Consider the following 25,221-nt stretch of genomic DNA (forward strand, 5'->3'; position numbering starts at 1 on the left):
GTAATGCTATACCATAGATCAGGCATTCACGATGTAAGCCCCCCTCCCTCCCCTATCATCACCACCCTGCACAACAGAGCGACATACACACACTCAGCACCAGCACCCCCAGACGCCGATTGATTTAAACGGAAATCAAAGTCACATGCGGATCGAACAACAGAGGGCGCGGGAGCACCGAGGAGGCAGCGTGTGCCGACGCTACCGGAATGCTAAACACACAAATTCTCCTGCTACCAATGCAGCACCGAGAGAGAGAGCGAGAGACGAGTTACCATGTTGTCCCATCCCTCAGAGCCGCGCTTTAACGGCTGTCTCAGCATACTGTACATGGCCTGCGTCTCCCTCACAGCGTCATGAATGGAGTGGAGACCGGGGAAGCCCCCCCTCCTTCCCCCACTTCCGGACCGAGTCCTGGTGGGTTGGGGATAACATTGTCGGCCCTGACTGGACCCGGCCTGGTATAATTTAATTAAAGGGAAAGAAACAAGGAGAGGTGGAAGGAGGGAAGGGGGCATTGGGATTGTGGTTGCGGTGGGATGGAAGACAGAGAGAGAGAGAAAGAGAGAGAGAGGTACTGCAGGTAAAGCTTTATCTCCTCTCCTCTTCCCTCCGCGACACCTTTTTGTTGCGTTCTGTAGCCTACTCTGCACGAGAGGAGCCGGTTGCTGCATTGCGCTCACCGAGCGTGCTGCGGGTCAGCCCGCGGAGATAGAGAGAGTCTGTGGCTGTAACGTCTTGTAACGTCTTCAGTATATGTATATATTGTGTGTGTGTGTGTGTGTGTGTGTGTGTGTGTGTGTGTGTGTGTGTGTGTGTGTGTGTGTGTGTGTGTGTGTGTGTGTGTGTGTGTGTGTGTGTGTGTGTGTGTGTGTGTTTAGTGCCGCAGTCAGACAAAAGAAAAGCTACTTCAATATTCCACAGGGAACAACCAAACAAGAACTATACTGCAACGATTCTAACCGACTGACTCAAATATTGACGAAAATAAAACAAAATATTAAAATATAATACTTACCCTTTTACAGGCCTAATCATGTCAAATGAAAATATATATTATTATAAATTATTAAATAATATCCTTATTATTATTATTGTTATTAGTCTATATGTTTGCCCTTCGACCTTTAGCCACAGGGGTCATATCGTTTATTCATATAAATCTGATAGCTGGCGGCAGAGAGATTAAAGTTACTATGAGACGTCATCAGAGAACCACATGCCGCCGGATGAATGATGACATTCAGATGAGCTGTTGTCGTCATAACTGGATAAAGAAGTCTAAGTCATTATTAAAACGTGTGTGTTTGTGCCGGTTATTACGTTAGTCCCGTAGCCTGTCCAACGCCGTACAGCACAGGAAAAGAAAATGCCGATTGTGCAGAATACGTTCCCATTATATTCCTCTGACAACCAATATCCCTTCCTTCCCTGCATCCTCTTTGTGAATAAAGATATTCCCCTCATCTCATCCCACCCTGAGCCGCGTAAACGCCACATTGAATCTAGTGCAGTGTGACAGCGAGGAGGATAGGTCTGTTACCGATACACACACACGCACACACCGTGAGCGACACAACACTGCCTCTCGTTCCGTTCTCCCGTTTCAGCTGAACGATCAAGTTACGTGGCTAGGGAAATGTTGCAGTGAAATGAGAGAGAGAGAGAGAGAGAGAGAGAGAGAGAGACGGAGAGAGAGAGAGAGAGGCGGAGAGAGAGAGAGACACAGAGAGAGAGAGAGAGAGAGAGAGAGAGAGAGAGAGAGAGAGAGAGGCGGAGAGAGAGAGAGAGAGAGAGAGAGACACAGAGAGAGAGAGAGAGAGAGAGAGAGAGAGAGAGAGAGAAAGAGAGAGAGAGAGAGAGAGAGAGAGAGAGAGAGAGGCGGAGAGAGAGAGAGAGAGAGAGAGAGAGAGAGAGAGAGAGAGAGAGAGAGAGACTGCAGCATCATTTCAGATCAGGCAGAAAGCAAGCCACGCGCACATGCAGTGCAGTAGAACGTGCAGGTGGGAGAAAAAGAAAAAGAGAGAGAAGGCGCGTGGAGAATGAACGATAGAATGCAGGACTCTTGGAAAATACGCATTTTCTCTCGGTTCATGACCGAAACATCCTCGCGAACGCACAAGGAATTATAATTGACCGGTTTGTTGACTTCGGGATCTCTTTTGCCTTTTTTAAAAAACAAGGGTTGCTGATGTGAGCGAGCTCCGGTTTACGGTTTAGATTATTATTCCGTCCCGAGAAGTGGTGGTGAAAAGCACTATTGTCTTGTGAAGTTCCGTGAAGGCATTCGACCAACTGCTTGGCACGTTGCTTCACTGCGGGGAAAAAAACACACGCGTAGTTCAGACTCATACCGGAGAGCGAGAGGTAAGAAACCACAATTAAACTCTAAACGATTACCGGACGATATCAAATACTTTACTTTTAAACCGATTTGTGTTCCGCTTTGTGGATGTAAGTATTTGTTCACAACATTAGTGATTCGGGGTCCCGAGACAGAGTCGTGTACAGTTTCCTTTGTGGAAGTGCTGCATTGCAGTTTCTCTTCAACTCGTCAAAACCGCCGAGAGAGTCCCTCGGTCCCCCGGAACGCGACCGGAATTAAGCCAAATTACTAACGGACTAATATAACTGATACGAGAGTCCTCAAGAGAGGGAGAAACGGAATACGTCTCCATCATAAAAAGAGAGAGCGAGAGAGAGTCAAGTGGATTAATTAACGTGAGCGGATGATTTGGTTTCTCTCTTCTTGCTGGATGGATTTGCTGATATCTTTGTGCTCTGAACATCCCACAGAGACTTAGAGGAAGTTTATTTTTAAACCCAAAATCTCAACAATAAAGAGAAAGACAAAAGAATAGAGAAAACAGAGATCCTGACTGAAACAAGAGATATCCAACCCGATAGTCACATTAACGACAGAGAGACTGATCTGCAGTGTGTTATTAGAGTGCTGTGAAGCTTTCCTGAACCCCAGGCAGCGGAACTGGCAAGAGAGAGAGAGGGGGAGAGAGAGAGAGAGGGGGAGAGAGGGAGGGGGAGAGAGGAAAGAGAGGGAACAAAGATATACAGCAGAGAGAGGGGACAGAGAAGGAGGGGGAAAGGAGAAATATAGGGGAAAGAGAGACTGAGGAATAGAGAGGGGAGAGAGGGATAGAGACAGAGAGAGAGAGGGAGGGACAGAGTGAGAAAGAGAGGGAACAAAGATATACAGCCCAGATAGACACATTCACGACAGAGAAGGAGGGAAAGGTAGAAATATAGATCCCCAGAGACAGGAAAGAGAGACTGAGGAATAGAGAGAGAGAGAGAGAGGGATAGAGACAGAGAGAGAGAGGGATAGAGACAGAGAGAGAGAGAGAGGGAGAGAGAGAGAGAGAGAGGAAAGGTGGGAGCCATGCGGAGGACAGGGGTAGGTGTCTGTAGTGGAGCAGTGTTCTCCTGCTCGGTAACTCTAACTGGACCAGGGGAGTTGTTCCACCTCCTAGTCCTTCTCCTACTAACGATGACTCAGCTCCCGGTTGCTGACTCGGCTCTCCGTTACCGGGTGGCTGAGGAGGGCCCCGCAGACGTTATGATCGGTAATGTGGCTGCCGACCTCGGCCTGTCCGCGGGCACCGGCTCCGGAGATGTCACATTCGCCCTAGAGAGCGGCTCAGAGTTCTTCAAGATTGATAACGTTACCGGGGAGCTGACTACCGGGCAGCGGAGGATTGACCGGGAGAAGCTGTCCCAGTGTCAGATGATCTTCGATGAGAACGAGTGTTTCCTGGACTTCGAAGTGTCTGTGATTGGTCCGCTCCAGAGTTGGGTGGATCTCTTTGAGGGCCGTGTGGTCATCACCGACATCAACGACAACACTCCTTCGTTTCCGTCGTCGGTGCTGACATTATCTGTCGAGGAGAACCGTCCAATAGGCACGCTGTATCTGTTACCCACGGCGACGGATCGCGACTTCGGGCGCAATGGGATTGATCGTTATGAGTTGATTCAAGATGGCAGCTCTTCCGGGTCGGCGGGGTCAGGGTTGGGGTCAGCGAGGAGAGCAGCCGGTGGGCCTATGGGAAGAGCGGATGGAACAGGAGGAGGAGGGGATAGGAGGAGAGGAGCTTTGGATAACAACGGAGGAGGTGCAGGAGGAGGTGCAGGAGGAGGTGCAGGAGGAGGTGTGAGGAGCAGTGTGTTTGAGCTCCAGGTCGCCGACACGCCCGACGGCGAGAAGCAACCACAGCTGATCGTGAAAGGCCCTCTGGACCGTGAAGCACGCGACTCGTATGAGCTGGTTCTACGGGTTCGGGACGGTGGGAACCCTCCTCGCTCTTCCCAGGCGCTCCTCCGTGTCGCCATCACCGATGTCAACGACAACAGGTAGGATGAAAATGTAGTCTAGTGAAAAGCATGAGCTGAGGCACACCCAAAAATGTTAGTAGAGGTGCTGACTAATGGAGAGTAAACTGTCTAAAAAGTTGGATTGGTTTCCCCATTAAACTAAAGAGCTGGAATAGTAGCATCAGCATAGAGAAACAATAGCATAATTAGCATAGAGCACCACTACCTAAATTAGCATAGAGCACAACTGGCTAAATTAGCATAGAGCACTACTACCTAAATTAGCATAGAGCACAACTGGCTAAATTAGCATAGAGCACAACTGGCTAAATTAGCATAGAGCACCACTAGCTAAATTAGCATAGAGCACCACTAGCTAAATTAGCATAGAGTGCCACTAAATTAGTGTAAAGCGCCACTAGCTAAATTAGCATAGAGCACAACTGGCTAAATTAGCATAGAGCACCACTAGCTAAATTAGCATAGAGCACCACTAGCTAATTTAGTGTAAAGCGTCACTAGCTAAATTAGCATAGAGCACCACTAGCTAAATTAGCATAGAGCACCACTAGCTAGTATAGAGCACCACTAGCTAAATTTGGTTGAAAAGCACAAACACTGTTATCTTCTAAATACATAGTATTTCTTTTCATTTCTTTATCGACAACAGCCCGCGCTTCGAGAGAGCCATCTATGAGGCCGAGATGGCGGAGAATGCGCCTCCCGGAACCCCCGTCCTCCAGGTGCGCGCGTCGGACCGCGACGTCGGCGTCAACGGACAGGTGGAGTACGTCTTCGGCGCTGCCACGGAATCTGTCCGCCGTCTTCTCCGACTGGACGAGGCTACCGGTTGGCTGAGCGTCCTCCACAGGATTGACCGGGAGGAAGTGGCCCAGTTACGGTTCACGGTTACAGCAAGGGATCGTGGTCAGCCGCCGCGCACCGACCGGGCGACCGTAGTCCTGGTGGTCCGGGATGAGAACGACAACGTTCCGGTCGTGGAGATCAGGAAGATCGGACGGATTCTGGTGAGGGACGGAGTGGCGCTGGTACCGGAGAATGTTCTGGTGGACACACCGGTGGCGCTGGTTCAGGTGTCAGACCGGGACCAGGGGGAGAACGGAGCGGTAACCTGTACGGTGGTCGGGGATGTACCGTTCACCCTGAAACCAGCGGGAGAGACAGCGCTCCTGCCACTGCCCGCGGACGACGCCTTCGACAGGTGAGATGAAAACACATTGATCTGTTTAGAGTTGATTTTATTTTCATTTATGAAGTAAAGTTCAGAGTATTCCAGCACGGCGCACAGAGAGGATGGAGCATCAACGTACTGCACCATAATATAAACCTGACAGCTAGCTACGTTTAGTTGAAAATCACAAAAATCACATACACAATATATGTTCATTTGAGCCATATAAATTCAAAACGTTCTTTATTTAGATTTTGCAATGTAACTCTCCTTCCACAGCGGGAAGTAATTATATTATATTAATTAGTAATTATATTATTCCTTTCTTTGTAATTTTATGTTAATATTTAACCTTGTTTCCTTAGAAACCGTAAGTTAATATTGAACCTTGTTTCCTTAGAAACCGTAAGTTAATATTGAACCTTGTTTCCTTAGAAACCGTAAGTTAATATTGAACCTTGTTTCCTTAGAAACCGTAAGTTAATATTGAACCTTGTTTCCTTAGAAACCGTAAGTTAATATTGAACCTTGTTTCCTTAGAAACCGTAAGTTAATATTGAACCTTGTTTCCTTAGAAACCGTAAGTTAATATTGAACCTTGTTTCCTTAGAAACCGTAAGTTAATATTGAACCTTGTTTCCTTAGAAACCCTTAAGTTAATATTGAACCTTGTTTCCTTAGAAACCGTAAGTTAATATTGAACCTTGTTTCCTTAGAAACCGTAAGTTAATATTGAACCTTGTTTCCTTAGAAACCGTAAGTTAATATTGAACCTTGTTTCCTTAGAAACCGTAAGTTAATATTGAACCTTGTTTCCTTAGAAACCGTAAGTTAATATTGAACCTTGTTTCCTTAGAAACCGTAAGTTAATATTGAACCTTGTTTCCTTAGAAACCGTAAGTTAATATTGAACCTTGTTTCCTTAGAAACCGTAAGTTAATATTGAACCTTGTTTCCTTAGAAACCGTAAGTTAATATTGAACCTTGTTTCCTTAGTTAATAAACCTTGTTTCCTTAGAAAAGTTAATATTGAACCTTGTTTCCTTAGAAACCGTAAGTTAATATTGAACCTTGTTTCCTTAGAAACCGTAAGTTAATATTGAACCTTGTTTCCTTAGAAACCGTAAGTTAATATTGAACCTTGTTTCCTTAGAAACCGTAAGTTAATATTGAACCTTGTTTCCTTTAAGTTAATATTGAACCTTGTTTCCTTAGAAACCGTAAGTTAATATTGAACCTTGTTTCCTTAGAAACCGTAAGTTAATATTTAACCTTGTTTCCTTAGAAACCGTAAGTTAATATTGAACCTTGTTTCCTTAGAAACCGTAAGTTAATATTGAACCTTGTTTCCTTAGAAACCGTAAGTTAATATTGAACCTTGTTTCCTTAGAAACCGTAAGTTAATATTGAACCTTGTTTCCTTAGAAACCGTAAGTTAATATTGAACCTTGTTTCCTTAGAAACCGTAAGTTAATATTGAACCTTGTTTCCTTAGAAACCGTAAGTTAATATTTAACCTTGTTTCCTTAGAAACCGTAAGTTAATATTGAACCTTGTTTCCTTAGAAACCGTAAGTTAATATTGAACCTTGTTTCCTTAGAAACCGTAAGTTAATATTGAACCTTGTTTCCTTAGAAACCGTAAGTTAATATTGAACCTTGTTTCCTTAGAAACCGTAAGTTAATATTGAACCTTGTTTCCTTAGAAACCGTAAGTTAATATTGAACCTTGTTTCCTTAGAAACCGTAAGTTAATATTGAACCTTGTTTCCTTAGAAACCGTAAGTTAATATTGAACCTTGTTTCCTTAGAAACCGTAAGTTAATATTGAACCTTGTTTCCTTAGAAACCGTAAGAAGTATTTCCTCCACACGTCGGCCCTGTTGGATTACGAGGCCACTAAAGAGTACAGCGTGACCATCGTGGCAGTCGACTCCGGTTCCCCGTCTCTCTCCAGCAACAGCTCTCTCATGGTCAGGGTAGTGGACATCAACGACCACACTCCTGCCTTCGCCCAGGCCGTGGTGGAGGTCCACTTTGCCGAGAACAACCAACCAGGAGAGCGCGTGGTTACCGTGGTTGCGGCGGATGCCGATTCCGGAAAGAATGCAGAGATTGTGTATTCATTGGATCCGTCCGTTACCGGCCTGTTCTATATTGATGCTGATAATGGGGATATCCGTGCGACGGGGTTCTGGACCGGGAGGTCAGGGAGAGGTACGAGTTCCAGGTGATCGCCAGGGATAAGGGATTCCCCTCGCTGCAGGGGTCGGCCACGGTGGTAATCATGGTGACCGACCGCAACGACAATACTCCGAAGTTCGTCCAGGAAGTGTTCACGTTCTACGTGAAGGAGAACCTCCTTGCCAACAGCCCAGTCGGCATGGTAACGGTAACAGACGCGGATGAGGGCGAGAACGCGGAGCTGAGTCTTTTCGTAGAGATGGAGGAAGAAGAAGGAGAAGAGGTGGAGGGAGGAGGAGGGGAGAAGAACAAGGGAGTAGGAGAGGAGGGAGGAGGTAGAGGTGAAGACACGTTCTCCATAGAGAACAACACAGGGACGATCTTCTCCTCCGTGGCCTTTGACCGGGAACGCCGCTCCACCTACACCTTCCGCGTCCGTGCCATCGACGGCGGGGCTCCGCCTCGCTCCGCCACGGCGACAGTCTCCCTCATCGTAACTGATGAGAACGACAACGCCCCCTCCGTGACCTCACCCACCAACGATTCCTACACCCTCCTCCCCCCGGCCTCCTCCACCCGGACCATCGTCAGAACCGTGGCCGCCTCGGACTCGGACTTTGGCCGCAACGCTGACCTGCGCTTCTCCCTGGTAGGTGGGAACCCCTTCAGGCTGTTTGAGATCGGCCTGGCCAGTGGAGTGATCACCGTGGCAGAGCCCCTAGAGAGGAGACACAGGGGGCTGCATCGCCTGGTGGTCAGGGTCAACGACAGTGGAGAGCCATCGCTCTGCGCCACCGCGCTGGTCCACGTCTTCATCAACGAGAGTCTGGTCAACGCTACACTGGTGGACGCACAGGTAATTATGAATATGACCTGTATGTCCTAAATGGCACCCTATTCCCTATGAAGTGCACTACTTTTGACCAGCCACCCCATTGACTCTGGTCGAATGTAGTGCACTGTGTAGGGAATAGGGTGCTATTTGAGACTCGTACATACTGTACATGCATACCTCTACTCTACTCTATTCCGTTCTGACTTTGGTGACATTGAGTCCATTTGTTAAGGCGCTACTGTTCTATACAGGCTATATTTACACTTCTCATGCTCAATAGCTTAGAATGGGCCAATGCAATGCACCAGCCTATAATGGAATGGTAGATCGATTAGAACAACTTAGAATGGAACAGTAGAACAAATGAAAATGGAATTCTAGAATGGAACAAATTAGAATTGAACAATAGAATGGAATAAATTAGAATGGAACAACGGAATGGTATCATGGAATGGGGCCGCTCAGAGTGGGACATCATTTCATCTTTTAATAAGAACAGTGTAGACCAGACCAGAGCAATAGAGGGCAGACAAATGGATGGATCGAATCAACATATTATCACACTTCATTCAACTGCTCAAAGGGCTTGATGATTAGTTAATTAGTTTGATCAGGTGTGCTAGTGTTGGGATAGAATAAAGACGTTTAAGTTAGGGAGACCCCAGGACAAGGTCTGAGTTGACACATGAAACTGCGGTCCAGACGTTCTCCTGGTACAGGTTACGGGGGTTAGGAAAACTCCTGGCTATGAAGAAACATTTCCATCTGGTTTCTCATTGGCCAACTTGTGACTCCTACTGATAAAAAAATGAGTTGAGTCATTCTCTGCTGCGTTGCCATTTCATTCACTAATCACTTTGGCATCCTTCCACCACTCTCTCTCCCACACACACACACACACACACGCACGCACACACACACACACACACACACACACACACACACACACACACACACACACACACACACACACACACACACACACACACACACAGACACAGACACACACACACACACACACACACCCCTTGGCATCATTCCACTGTCAGCGAGAATTCCTTGTGCGATGGAGGCAGTAACACAGATAACGTCTTCATATCTGTGTCTGTGACCATTAAACTTTGATATCCTTCTAGTCCATTACTGTATATTGAGAGCTATGCTCTGCTGGGCTGTTCCAGTCAAACCAAACTGTCTATGGTGTAATGTCAAGGAGTTCTAGATTACAACATGCTTCCAACACATTACAATCCATTGTTCCATAGAATCATTCTGTCATTCTATTGTGTTCTGGTTCCACTCTACAATTCTATTGAAATCAAAGGTCTGGTACTTTTCGTTGCAACTGAACCTGTCCCAGGCATAACTCTGTGCTCTTGTTATAGGCTTCAGCTTGGACCTGGAGTTCTCCTTAGTTTTCAGCCATAACAAGGGCCCAGGGTGTTTCATGTTTAGGTCACAAGGTAATGAATAACTCCTGTCCCTAAAGCTACACCGCTAACTAAAGCTACACTAACTAAAGCTACACCGCTAACTAAAGCTACACCGCTAACTAAAGCTACACTGCTAACTAAAAAGTAACTAAACACCGCTAACTAAAGCTACACTGCTAACTAAAGCACCAGCTAACTAAAGCTAGCACAGCTAACTAAAGCTACACCGCTAACTAAAGCTACACTGCTAACTAAAGCAGCACAGCTAACTAAAGCAGCACAGCTAACTAAAGCAGCACAGCTAACTAAAGCAGCACAGCTAACTAAAGCAGCACAGCTAACTAAAGCAACACCGCTAACTAAAGCTACACTGCTAACTAAAGCAGCACAGCTAACTAAAGCAGCACAGCTAACTAAAACAGCACCGCTAACTAAAGCTGCACCAGTAACTAAAGCTGCACCGCTAACTAAAGCTACACTGCTAACTAAAGCAGCACAGCTAACTAAAGCAGCACAGCTAACTAAAGCAGCACAGCTAACTAAAGCAGCACCGCTAACTAAAGATTCACTGCTAACTAAGGATACACCGCTAACTAAAGATACACCGCTAACTAAAGCAGCACCGCTAACTAAAGCAGCACCGCTAACTAAAGATACACCGCTAACTAAAGATACACCGCTAACTAAAGCAGCACCGCTAACTAAAGATTCACCGCTAACTAAAGATACACCGCTAACTAAAGATACACCGCTAACTAAAGCAGCACCGCTAACTAAAGAGCACCGCTAACTAAAGATACACCGCTAACTAAAGCAGCACCGCTAACTAAAGCAAATCAAATCAATCAAATAAAATGTTATTTGTCACATACACATGGTTAGCAGATGTTAATGCGAGTGTAGCAAAATGCTTGTGCTTCTAGTTCCGACAATGCAGTAATAACCAACAAGTAATCTAACTAACAATTGCAAAACTACTGTCTTATACACAGTGTAAGGGGATAAAGAATATGTACATAAGGATATATGAATGAGTGATGGTACAGAGCAGCATAGGCAAGATACAGTAGCTGATATCGAGTACAGTATATACATATGAGATGAGTATTTAAACAAAGTGGCATAGTTAAAGTGGCTAGTGATACATGTATTACATAAGGATGCAGTCGATGATATAGAGTACAGTATATACGTATGCATATGAGATGAATAATGTAGGGTAAGTAACATTATATAAGGTAGCATTGTTTATATATTTACATCATTTCCCATCAATTCCCATTATTAAAGTGTCTGGAGTTGAGTCAGTGTCATTGTCAGTGTGTTGGCAGCAGCCACTCAATGTTAGTGGTGGCTGTTTAACAGTCTGATGGCCTTGAGATAGAAGCTGTTTTTCAGTCTCTCGGTCCCAGCTTTGATGCACCTGTACTGACCTCGCCTTCTGGATGATAGCGGGGTGAACAGGCAGTGGCTCGGGTGGTTGATGTCCTTGATGATCTTTATGGCCTTCCTGTAACATCGGGTGGTGTAGGTGTCCTGGAGGGCAGGTAGTTTGCCCCCGGTGATGCGTTGTGCAGACCTCACTACCCTCTGGAGAGCCTTACGGTTGAGGGCGGAGCAGTTGCCGTACCAGGCGGTGATACAGCCCGCCAGGATGCTCTCGATTGTGCATCTGTAGAAGTTTGTGAGTGCTTTTGGTGACAAGCCGAATTTCTTCAGCCTCTTCACGATGCTGTCTGTGTGAGTGGACCAATTCAGTTTGTCTGTGATGTGTATGCCGAGGAACTTAAAACTTGCTACCCTCTCCACTACTGTTCCATCGATGTGGATGGGGGGTGTTCCCTCTGCTGTTTCCTGAAGTCCACAATCATCTCCTTAGTTTTGTTGACGTTGAGTGTGAGGTTATTTTCCTGACACCACACTCCGAGGGCCCTCACCTCCTCCCTGTAGGCCGTCTCGTCGCTGTTGGTAATCAAGCCTACCACTGTTGTGTCGTCCGCAAACTTGATGATTGAGTTGGGGGCGTGCGTGGCCACACAGTCGTGGGTGAACAGGGAGTACAGGAGAGGGTTCAGAACGCACCCTTGTGGGGCCCCAGTGTTGAGGATCAGCGGGTAGGAGATGTTGTTGCCTACCCTCACCACCTGGGGGCGGCCCGTCAGGAAGTCCAGTACCCAGTTGCACAGGGCGGGGTCGAGACCCAGGGTCTCGAGCTTGATGACGAGCTTGGAGGGTACTATGGTGTTGAATGCCGAGCTGTAGTCGATGAACAGCATTCTCACATAGGTATTCCTCTTGTCCAGATGGGTTAGGGCAGTGTGCAGTGTGGTTGAGATTGCATCGTCTGTGGACCTATTTGGGCGGTAAGCAAATTGGAGTGGGTCTAGGGTGTCAAGTAGGGTGGAGGTGATATGGTCCTTGACTAGTCTCTCAAAGCACTTCATGATGACGGATGTGAGTGCTACGGGCGGTAGTCGTTTAGCTCAGTTACCTTAGCTTTCTTGGGAACAGGAACAATGGTGCCCCTCTTGAAGCATGTGGGAACAGCAGACTGGTATAGGGATTGATTGAATATGTCCGTAAACACACCGGCCAGCTGGTCTGCGCATGCTCTGAGGGCGCGGCTGGGGATGCCGTCTGGGCCTGCAGCCTTGCGAGGGTTAACACGTTTAAATGTCTTACTCACCTCGGCTGCAGTGAAGGAGAGACCGCATGTTTTCATTGCAGGCCGTGTCAGTGGCACTGTATTGTCCTCAAAGCGGGCAAAAAAGTTATTTAGTCTGCCTGGGAGCAAGACATCCTGGTCCGTGACTGGGCTGGATTTCTTCCTGTAGTCCGTGATTGACTGTAGACCCTGCCACATGCCTCTTGTGTCTGAGCCGTTGAATTGAGATTCTACTTTGTCTCTGTACTGACGCTTAGCTTGTTTGATAGCCTTGCGGAGGGAATAGCTGCACTGTTTGTATTCAGTCATGTTACCAGACACCTTGCCCTGATTAAAAGCAGTGGTTCGCGCTTTCAGTTTCACACGAATGCTGCCATCAATCCACGGTTTCTGGTTAGGGAATGTTTTAATCGTTGCTATGGGAACGACATCTTCAACGCACGTTCTAATGAACTCGCACACCGAATCACCGTATTCGTCAATATTGTTATCTGACGCAATACGAAACATGTCCCAGTCCACGTGCTGGAAGCAGTCTTGGAGTGTGGAGTCAGCTTGGTCGGACCAGCGTTGGACAGACCTCAGCGTGGGAGCCTCTTGTTTTAGTTTCTGTCTGTAGGCAGGGATCAACAAAATGGAGTCGTGGTCAGCTTTTCCGAAAGGAGGGCGGGGCAGGGCCTTATATGCGTCGCGGAAGTTAGAGTAACAATGATCCAAGGTCTTCCCCCCCCTGGTTGCGCAATCGATATGCTGATAAAATTTAGGGAGTCTTGTTTTCAGATTAGCCTTGTTAAAATCCCCAGCTACAATGAATGCAGCCTCCGGATAAATCGTTTCCAGTTTGCAAAGAGTTAAATAAAGTTCGTTCAGAGCCATCGATGTGTCTGCTTGGGGGGGGATATATACGGCTGTGATTATAATCGAAGAGAATTCTCTTGGTAGATAATGTGGTCTACATTTGATTGTGAGGAATTCTAAATCAGGTGAACAGAAGGATTTGAGTTCCTGTATGTTTCTTTCATCACACCATTTCACGTTAGTCATAAGGCATACGCCCCCGCCCCTCTTCTTACCAGAAAGATGTTTGTTTCTGTCGGCGCGATGCGTGGAGAAACCCGTTGGCTGCACCGCCTCGGATAGCGTCTCTCCAGTGAGCCATGTTTCCGTGAAGCAGAGAACGTTACAGTCTCCGATGTCCCTCTGGAATGCTACCCTTGCTCGGATTTCATCAACCTTGTTGTCAAGAGACTGGACATTGGCAAGAAGAATGCTAGGGAGTGGTGCACGGTGTGCCCGTCTCCGGAGTCTGACCAGAAGACCGCCTCGTTTCCCTCTTTTTCGGAGTCGTTTTGGGTCGCTGCATGGAATCCACTCCGTTGTCCTGTTTGTAAGGCAGAACACAGGATCCGCATCGCGAAAAACATATTCTTGGTCGTACTGATGGTGAGTTGACGCTGATCTTATATTCAGTAGTTCTTCTCGACTGTATGTAATGAAACCTAAGATGACCTGGGGTACTAATGTAAGAAATAACACGTAAAAAAAAAACAAAAAACTGCATAGTTTCCTAGGAACGCGATGCGAGGCGGCCATCTCTGTCGGCGCCGGAAGCAGCACCGCTAACTAAAGATACACCGCTAACTAAAGCAGCACCGCTAACTAAAGCAGCACAGCTAACTAAAGATTCACCGCTAACTAAAGATACACCGCTAACTAAAGATACACCGCTAACTAAAGCTGCACCGCTAACTAAAGATACACTGCTAACTAAAGATACACCGCTAACTAAAGATACACCGCTAACTAAAACTACACCGCTAACTAAAGCTACACCGCTAACTAAAGCTACACCGCTAACTAAAGCAGCACTGCTAACTAAAGCTACACCGCTAACTAAAGCTACACCGCTAACTAAAGCAGCACCGCTAACTAAAGATACACCGCTAACTAAAGATACACCGCTAACTAAAGCAGCACCGCTAACTAAAGCAGCACAGCTAACTGAAGATTCACCGCTAACTAAAGATACACCGCTAACTAAAGCTGCACCGCTAACTAAAGATACACTGCTAACTAAAGATACACCGCTAACTAAAGATACACCGCTAACTAAAACTACACCGCTAACTAAAGCTACACCGCTAACTAAAGCTACACCGCTAACTAAAGCAGCACTGCTAACTAAAGCTACACCGCTAACTAAAGCTACACCGCTAACTAAAGCTGCACCGCTAACTAAAGCAGCACCGCTAACTAAAGATACACCGCTAACTAAAGCAGCACCGCTAACTAAAGATACACCGCTAACTAAAGATACACCGCTAACTAAAGCTGCACCGCTAACTAAAGATACACCGCTAACTAAAGCAGCACCGCTAACTAAAGATACACCGCTAACTAAAGCTGCACCGCTAACTAAAGCCGCACCGCTAACCAAAGCTACACCGCTAACTAAAGCTACACCACTAGCTATTCATTGTATCGATATCAAGAGAGACACAGCACTACCTGCACAGTGAAACGGTTCTGGTGTTTAAAGCTAAGCAGTACAAACCTTGGTGCAGCAGAGCGGAAGACTCCTGTGGGAGCTGGGGGGGGGAGGGAGGGAGGGAGGGAGGGAGGGAGGGAGATGTGTCAGGATGGATGATGAGGCACTGCTAGAGCTAAAGTGGTAGTGCTGCATTCTCCTGTTGAACACTTACAAGGAGACACACCCACAAGATTGCAGGAATGTACACACACACACACACACATGCCGCATATACACACCCACCTAGCATGCACACATAGACACACATAGCAGAGACACACACACACCCACACACACTGTGCTAGAGGCATGCTCAGCAGAATGTGAATGGGACAGAAGAAGACTGCAGAACAGCGAAGAACAGAACAGAAACGATATGAGGAGAACAACAGAAGAGAGAGAGAGAGAGAGAGAGAGAGAACAGAGGGGAACGGAAGAGGAGAACAGAGAAGAACAGAGAGGAACAGAAGAGGAGAACAGAGAGAGAACAGAGAAGAACAGAGGGGAACAGAAGAGGAGAACAGAGGAGAACAGAGGAGAAAGGAGAACAGAACAGAGGAGACAGAACAAAGTAGAAAGAACAGAGAAGAACAGAGAACAGAGGAGAACAGAACAGAGAACAGAACAGAGGAGAACAGAACAGAGGAGAACAGAACAGAGGAGAACAGAACAGAGGAGAACAGAACAAAGGAGAACAGAACAGAGGAGAACAGAACAAAGGAGAAAGAACAGAGAAGAACAGAGAACAGAGGAGAACAGAACAGAGAACAGAACAGGAGAACAGAGGGGAGCAGAGGGGAACAGAACAGAGGAGAAAAGAGGAGAAAAGAGGAGAAAGGAGAACAGAGGAGAACAGAGGAGAACAGAGGGGAACAGAACAGAGCAGAACAGAGGAGAACAGAGGGGAACAGAACAGAGGAGAACAGAGAAGAACATTGAACACAGGATAACATATGAGAACATAGGAGAACAGAACAGAGGAGAGCCAAGAACAGATGACAACAGAACTGAGAACAGGGGAGAACAGAGAACAGAAAACAGAGGAGAACAGAGGAGAACAGATAACAGATGAGAATGGAGGAGAAAGGAGAACAGAGGAGAACCGAGGAGAACAGATAACAGAGGAGAATAGAGGAGAAAGGAGAACAGAGGAGAACCGAGGAGAACAGATAACAGAGGAGAACAGAACCAGGCAACATAAGAACAATATAATGGAACAGAGAAGAGGGGATGAATGGAACCAATACAACATAATCTACTAAAACAATAGACAGTTATCCTAACCAAGTCCATTCAATGATATAAACTCATTAAACAATACAATATAACCTACTAAAACAATAGACAGTTATCCTAACCAAGTCCATTCAATGATATAAACTCATTAAACAATACAATATAACCTACTAAAACAATAGACAGTTATCCTAACCAAGTCCACTCAATGATATAAACTCATTAAACAATACAATATAATCTACTAAAACAATAGACAGTTATCCTAACCAAGTCCATTCAATGATATCAATGTATTGCATTTATTTAGCCAGGATAGTCCACACCATAACAGTTGCCACTGTTTTCCAGGGATTCTTTTTTTGAAATGTTATTTACTGAATGTAATACAGTGAAACAATTGAACAGTCAAACCAACCCCTGTTATAAACTCATGAACCAATACAATAGAGTCAATAGAGTCTCTACTCTGACAATGTGATGTATTGTCTTGTAGAACAATGGAGCAGGACCTTAGTGTGACTTGGGCAAATTGCTTTTCAAACTGTGTCACGTTACCTTGCAAATTAAACCTCTTGAACAGATGGGATAAGAATCTGATAGATGGGATAATGTGTGAATCTGATATTGAGTGTTTTAGGGATAATGTGTGAATCTTATATTGAGTGTTGTAGGGATAATGTGTGAATCTTATATTGAGTGTTTTAGGGATAATGTGTGAATCTTATATTGAGTGTTTTAGGGATAATGTGTGAATCTTATATTGAGTGTTTTAGGGATAATGTGTGAATCTTATATTGAGTGTTTTAGGGGTAATGTGTGAATCTTATATTGAGTGTTTTAGGGGTAATGTGTGAATCTTATATTGAGTGTTTTAGGGATAATGTGTGAATCTGATATATTGAGTGTTGTAGGGATAATGTGCAAATCTTATATTGAGTGTTGTAGGGTAATGTGTGAATCTGATATATTGAGTTTTGTAGGGATAATGTGTGATTCTGATATATTGAGTGTTGTAGGGATAATGTGTGCATGTTGTATATCTGGAGTGCTATATTTTGTCAGAGTGGTGGTGCAGAGAGCAGTAAAAAGCAGCGTCAGCGATGCCGATAATAATGTAGTACTACATTAGCTACATTATTAACATGTGGTTCAAGTATTCTATTTAATAATGGAACATAAAAGAGGATTCAAATGTCCTATCATTTACACACACATGGAACACACACACACACAAATGTCCACACACACACACACACACACACACACACACACACACACACACACACACACACACACACACACACACACACACACAGTTCTGTACAACTAACCTTGTGGGGGACACAAGGGGGACACCTAACCCTAGCTCCTAACCTTAGCTAACCCTAACCCAAAACCTAACCAAAGGTCCTAACCCTAGCTCCTAACCCTAAACCTAACCCTAGCTCTTAACCTAAACCTAACCCTAGCTCCTAACCCTAAACCTAACCCTAGCTCCCTAACCCTAAAACTAACCCTAGCTCCTAACCCTAAAAAACCCTAGCTCCTAACCCTAAACCCCTAGCTCCTAACCCTAAACCTAACCCTAGCTCCTAACCCTAAAACTAACCCTAGCTCCTAACCCTAAACCTAACCCTAGCTCCTAAACCTAAACCTAACCCTAGCTCCTAACCCTAAAACTAACCCTAGCTCCTAACCCTAAAACTAACCCTAGCTCCTAACCCTAAACCTAACCCTAGCTCCTAACCCTAAAACTAACCCTAGCTCCTAACCCTAAAACTAATCCTAGTTCCTAACCCTAAACTTAAACCCCCTAGAATTAGCACTTGGCAACAAAATTTCCCCAGTCCGTCAAAATGTAGTTTTTTTACGATTCTGGTCCCCATAAGAATAGTTAAACACGTCCAGACACACACACACACACACACACACACACACACACACACACACACACACACACACACACACACACACACACACACACACACACACACACACACACACACACAGAGACACACACACACACACACTCACAGAGATGCACACACACACACACACACACAGAGCGATGCACACACACACACACACACACAGAGCGATGCACACACACACACACACACACACACACAGAGCGATGCACACACACACACACACACACACACACACACACACACACACACACACACACACACACACAGAGCGAGCGCACACACACACACACACACACACAGAGACACACACACACACACACACACACACACACACACACACACACACACACACACACACACACACACACACACACACACACACACACACACTCCACCACTCAATGGGAAGTGGATATTTTATGATTGTAATTCCCAGCCTTAACAGCACTAAATAGAACATTGATTTAGACCTTAAAATGTGTATCTAGTGTGTGTGTGTGTGTGTGTGTGTGTGTGTGTGTGTGTGTGTGTGTGTGTGTGTGTGTGTGTGTGTGTGTGTGTGCTGTGTGTGTGTGTGTGTGCGTGTGTGCGTGCTGTGTGTGTGTGTGTGTGTGTGTGTGTGTGTGTGTGTGTGTAATGGGTCTCTCCGTATGTAGCTACTGTGTATTGATTGTGCATATTGGGAATCTATGCTGCCTTACGACCATCCTGTATCCTAACCACTCTGACTGACCCTGTTACACACACCACACACACACACAGACACCATCCTAACACACACACTGACACACACACACACACACACACTGACACACCATGACTACAGACCTATCCTAACTCACTGCTCTGATTGACCCCATTTCCATCTGTTAACATATCCGAACCAGTACTGACCTTACCATGTCTCTAACCAGTACTGACCTTACCATGTTACCATGTCCTTAACCAGTACTGACCTTAACATGTCTAACCAGTACTGACCATACCATATTACTAACCATACCTGATTACCACCATACCACCATATTATACCATACCATAACCATACCATTACCACCATACCATATTACCACCATACCATATTATACCATGTCCTTAACCCTGACCTTACCATATTCCACCACCATATTACCACCTAACCATACCATATTATGTCCTTAACCATACCATATTACCACCATACCATGTCTCTAACCAGTACTGACCTTACCACCTAACCAGGATCATATCATATTAACCACCACCTTACCATGTCTCTACTGGTACCAGTACTATGATATAACCAGGACTGATTAGGTTCTCATGATACTGGACTATAGTATTGTGATTCTCAACCAGATACTGATGTATTGTAATTCAATATATGTTTTGATCGGTCTTGGAAATAAAAGTGCTGAAAATATGTCTCACTGTTTAAAAAGAAGATGGAGAACAAGCTATAGGATGAACGATACTGTATTTTGAAGCATTTACAGCTGACTGGCTACAGCCGGACTAGCTACAGCCGGACTAGCTACAGCCGGACTAGCTACAGCCGGACTAGCTACAGCTGGACTAGCTACAGCATGACTAGCTACAGCCAGACTAGCTACAGTACCAGACTAGCTACAACCAGGACTAGCTGCAGCTGACTATCTACAGCCGGACAAGCTACAGCCGACCAGGTAGCTTACCACTCTACAGCTGACTAGCCAGCCACTGTCTCTACAACCAGGACTAACCACCTACAGCTGACTAGTACCGACTAGGTACAGCCGACTAGCTACATCCGGATTAGCTACAGCTGACTAGGTATAGCCGACTACTATACAGCCATGCCATAAATACAGCCGGACCTCTCTACAGCTACATAGCCACCCCGACTAGCTACAGCTGGACATAGCTACAGCCGGACTACCATATTACAGCCGACTAGCTACCAGCCGGACTAGCATACAGCCGACTAGCTACAGCTGACTAGCTACAGCCGGACTAGCTACAGCCGACTAGCTACAGCCGGACTAGCTACATATTACCACCATACTTAGGTACCGATATGCTACAGCGGTTCTCAGCTACAGTATTGTGACTAGATACTATGTAGCCGACTAGTTTACAGCGGACTAGGAAATAAAAGCTGAATAGCTTCAGCCAACTAGGTATAGCCGGACTAGCTACAGCTGACTAGCTACAGCTGACTAGGTACAGCCGACTAGCTTCAGCCGACTAGGTATAGCCGGACTAGCTACAGCTGACTAGCTACAGCTGACTAGGTACAGCCGACTAGCTTCAGCCGACTAGGTATAGCCGGACTAGCTGCAGCTGACTAGCTACAGCTGACTAGGTACAGCCGACTAGCTTCAGCCGACTAGGTATAGCCGGACTAGCTACAGCTGACTAGCTACAGCTGACTAGGTACAGCCGACTAGCTTCAGCCGACTAGGTATAGCCGGACTAGCTACAGCTGACTAGCTACAGCTGACTAGGTACAGCCGACTAGCTTCAGCCGACTAGGTATAGCCGGACTAGCTACAGCTGACTAGCTACAGCTGACTAGCTACAGCTGACTAGGTACAGCCGACTAGCTTCAGCCGACTAGCTATAGCCGGACTAGCTACAGCTGACTAGCTACAGCTGACTAGGTACAGCCGACTAGCTTCAGCCGACTAGGTATAGCCGGACTAGCTAGCGGACTAGCTACAGCTGACTAGGTACAGCCGACAGCCGACTAGCCGACTAGGTATAGCCGGACTAGCTACAGCTGACTAGGTACAGCCGACTAGCTTCAGCCGACTAGGTATAGCCGGACTAGCTACAGCTGACTAGGTACAGCCGACTAGGTACAGCCGGACTAGCTGCAGCTGACTAGCTACAGCTGACTAGCTACAGCTGACTAGGTACAGCCGACTAGGTACAGCCGACTAGGTATAGCCGGACTAGCTGCAGCTGACTAGCTACAGCTGACTAGGTACAGCCGACTAGTACAGCCGACTAGGTATAGCGGACTAGCTACAGCTGACTAGCTACAGCTGACTAGGTACAGCCGACTAGCTTCAGCCGACTAGGTATAGCCGGACTAGCTACAGCTGACTAGCTACAGCTGACAGCTGACTCAGCTACAGCCGGACTAGCTACAGCTGACTAGGTACAGGCTACAGCCGACTAGGTATAGCCGGACTAGCTACAGCTGACTAGCTACAGCCGACTAGTTACAGCCGACTAGGTACAGCCGACTAGGTACAGCCGGACTAGCTTCAGCCGACTAGGTATAGCCCGGACTAGCTACAGCTGACTAGCTACAGCTGACTAGGTACAGCCGACTAGGTACAGCCGACTAGGTATAGCCGGACTAGCTACAGCCGACAAGGTACAGCCGACTAGCTTCAGCCGGACAAGCTACAGCGAACTACCTACAGCCGACTAGGTATAGCCGGACTAGCTACAGCTGACTAGCTACAGCCGACTAGCTACAGCCGACTAGCTACAGCTGACTAGCTACAGTGATAGCTACAGCCGACTAGCTACTAGCTGACTAGCTACAGCTGACTAGCTACAGCCGACTAGCTTACAGCCGACTAGCTACAGCCGACTAGCTACAGCCGACTAGCTACAGCTGACTAGCTACAGCTGACTAAGCTACAGCATTTTATGACATTTTATTATTTTCTCTATAGCTTTTTTTTACAGTTGACTAGCTACATGAAGTCAGATATTTAAATAATATAAATAATAATATAGTCCAAAATAATATAGGAAATAATATAGCCGGACTAATATAGTCCGAAATAATATAGTCCGAAATAATATAGTCGAAATAATATAGCCGAAATAATATAGTCGAAATAATATAGTCCGAAATAATATAGTCCGAAATCATATAGTCCGAAATAATATAGCCGAAATAATATAGCCGAAATAATATAGTCCAAAATAATATAGTCCAAAATAATATAGCCGAAATCATATAGTCGAAATAATATAGTCAGCGAAATAATATAGTCCGACTAAAATAATATCAGCCGAATAATATAGCTGCTGACTAAAATACCAAGCATTTTATACATTCGAAATAATAGTTCGATACATAGTCAGAAATAAATATAGTAAATCATATAGTCAAAATAATATAGTCGAAATAATATAGTCCGAAATAATATAGTCGAAATCATATAGTCCGAAATAATATAGTCCGAAATAATATAGTCCGAAATAATATAGTCCGAAATAATATAGTCGAAATAATATAGTCGAAATAATATAGTCAGAAATAATATAGTCCGAAATCATATAGTCCGAAATAATATAGTCGAAATAATATAGTCCGAAATAATATCTTGACATGTAAATATATTGATTTTCTCCCCCTCTTTCTGGGTGTCTTGTAGTCTACTCACTCTGACGTTATAATGCAAAACGCAGTAACTACGTCATTTCTTTTTACTGCAAAATCTGACTTCAAAGTATTTTTCTGTCTAGACAGACTCCATGATATGTTCCCGTCAACTGCCTTGTTCTTGTGTCAGGAATCTACGTATCACATTCATCAGACAATATACCCTGGCCATCACAGCAGATCAAAGATTTTTGACCAAATTGGTAGTTACTGCGTTTTGCCTTTGTAGGACAGAGTAGTGATTTACAGTTTCTGCTTTTCTCTACTTAAACCCTTGAATTATTTCATTTCCCCTCCCACCCACCACCCCTCTCTCTAGGTGGCTCGTAGTCTGGCCGCCCCTCTCTACCTGGACATCGCAGGCGACCCTGACAGCGAGCGAGCGTTGGGGAAACAGCGCCTCTCGGTGGCCATCGGTGTCCTGGCGGGCGCCGCGGCAGTCATCCTGGTCATCCTCCTAGTGGTGATGGCCCGCCAGTGCGGCGCCCAGGGCAAGAACGGATACGAGGCCGGGAAGAAAGAACCAGAGGAGGATTTCTTCAGCCCTCAACCGGCCGTGCCACAAACCAGGGGAGGGACGTTGGACCGCGGACGGAAGCCCCGCAGGGACAAACGGAACGGAGGCGCGGGAGGAGCCGGAGCCGGTAATAAAACTGAACGGCCGCTCTACAGCGGCATCGTCACGGTCAACGGGCTCCGTCGCCACGGCAACGACCACCACGTCGCCAACGTCGACGATGACGACGAGGACGTGAGCAGCGCCAGCGAGAGGTTGGCGGCGAGGTACTGCGCGGTGGACGGAGACCCCGGGAGCCCGCGCATGGGCGCCAGGCATCACCAGTCGAGCCCAGATCTGGCCAGGCATTATAAGTCAAGCTCACCGCTCCCCGCGGTACACCTCCAGCCCTACAGCCCCCCAGCCGAGGGGAAAAAGCACCAGGCTGTACAGGAGCTGCCCCCCTCTAACACCTTCGTGGGGTCCGGAGGGTCCACTGGTAGTGGTGGAAGTGGGAACGCTGATGCCATGTCTCTGGGGTCAGACCAGTGTTCTGAGTATGGATCCCAAACGGGAAATAAGTACAGCAAACAGGTAGGACTGATTCAGTTATTCTCCTGACTCAAACTGATCTGAGCTCAACTGGGCTGGCCTGGTTACCCATCCACCACAGTTGACTGACTAGTGGTGGTGATAATAGGACTGACTAGTGGTGGTGATAATAGGGCTGACTAGTGGTGGTGATAATGGGACTGACTAGTGGTGGCGATAATAGGACTGACTGGTGATAATAGGACTGGTGATAATAGGACTGACTAGTGGTAGTGATAATAGGACTGACTAGTGGTGGTGATAATAGCACTGACTAGTGATAATAGGACTGACTGGTGGCGGTGATAATAGGACTGACCAGTGGTGGTGATAATAGGACTGACTAGTGGTGGTGATAATAGGACTGACTAGTGGTGGTGATAATAGGAATGACTGGTGGTGGTGATAATAGGACAGACTGGTGGTGATGATAATTGGACTGACTAGTGGTGGTGATAATAGGACTGACTAGTGGTGGTGATAATAGAACTGACTGGTGTTGGTGATAATAGGACTGACTAGTGGTGGTGATAATAGCACTGAGTAGTGATAATAGGACTGACTGGTGGCGGTGATAATAGGACTGACCAGTGGTGGTGATAATAGGACTAACTAGTGGTGGTGATAATAGGACTGACTGGTGGCGGTGATAATAGGACTGACTGGTGATAATAGGACTGACTGGTGGTGGTGATAATAGGACTGACTGGTGGTGGTGATAATAGGACTGACTGATGATAATAGGACTGACTGGTGATAATAGGACTGACTAGTGGTGGTATTAATAGGACTGACTGCTGATAATAGGACTGACTGATGATAATAGGACTGACTGGTGATAATAGGACTGACTAGTGGTGGTGATAATAGGACTGACTGGTGGTGGTGATAATAGGACTGACTGGTGATAATAGGACTGACTAGTGGCGGTGATAATAGGACTGACTTGTGGCGGTGATAATAGGACTAACTAGTGGTGTATCTCTCTCTGTATCTCTCTCTGTCCTCTCTCTCTCTCTCTCTCTCTGTCTCTCTCTCTCTCTCTCTGTCTCTCTCTCCCTGTCCCTCTCTCTCTCTGTCCCTCTCTCTCTCTGTCCCCCCCCCCTCTCTCTCTCTCTCTCTCTCTCTCTCTCTCTCTCTCTCTCTCTCTCTCTCTGTCCCTCTCTCTGTCTCTCTCTCCTGTCCCCCTCTCTCTCTCTCTCTCTCTGTCTCTCTCTCTCTGTCCCCCTCTCTCTCTCTCTCTCTCTCTCTGTCCCCCCTCTCTCTCTCTCTCTCTCTCTCTCTCTCTCTCTGTCTCCTCCCCTGTCCCTCTCTCTCTCTGTCCCTCTCTCTCTCTGTCCCCCCCTCTCTCTCTCTCTCTCTCTGTCCCCCTCTCTCTGTCTCTCTCTCTCTGTCCCCCCTCTCTCTCTCTCTCTCTCCCCCTCT

General features: G+C 46.3%; 1 protein-coding gene across 1 annotated transcript; it reads left to right on the forward strand.

Annotated features, from left to right (window-relative positions):
* Nucleotides 1-3,187: 3,187 nt before the first annotated feature.
* LOC121843620 (protocadherin-7-like) lies at nt 3,188-23,991 on the forward strand. The gene is given in 5 exon segments (XM_042313361.1): nt 3,188-4,368; nt 5,000-5,551; nt 7,367-7,698; nt 7,701-8,560; nt 23,029-23,991. Coding segments are annotated over 5 exon segments (3,513 nt in total). The 5' UTR covers nt 3,188-3,397; the 3' UTR covers nt 23,827-23,991.
* The last annotated feature ends 1,230 nt before the right edge of the window (nt 23,992-25,221 follow it).

This window comes from Oncorhynchus tshawytscha, unplaced genomic scaffold, assembly GCF_018296145.1.
Source record: "Oncorhynchus tshawytscha isolate Ot180627B unplaced genomic scaffold, Otsh_v2.0 Un_contig_5951_pilon_pilon, whole genome shotgun sequence".
Classification (NCBI taxonomy): Eukaryota; Metazoa; Chordata; class Actinopteri; order Salmoniformes; family Salmonidae; genus Oncorhynchus; species Oncorhynchus tshawytscha.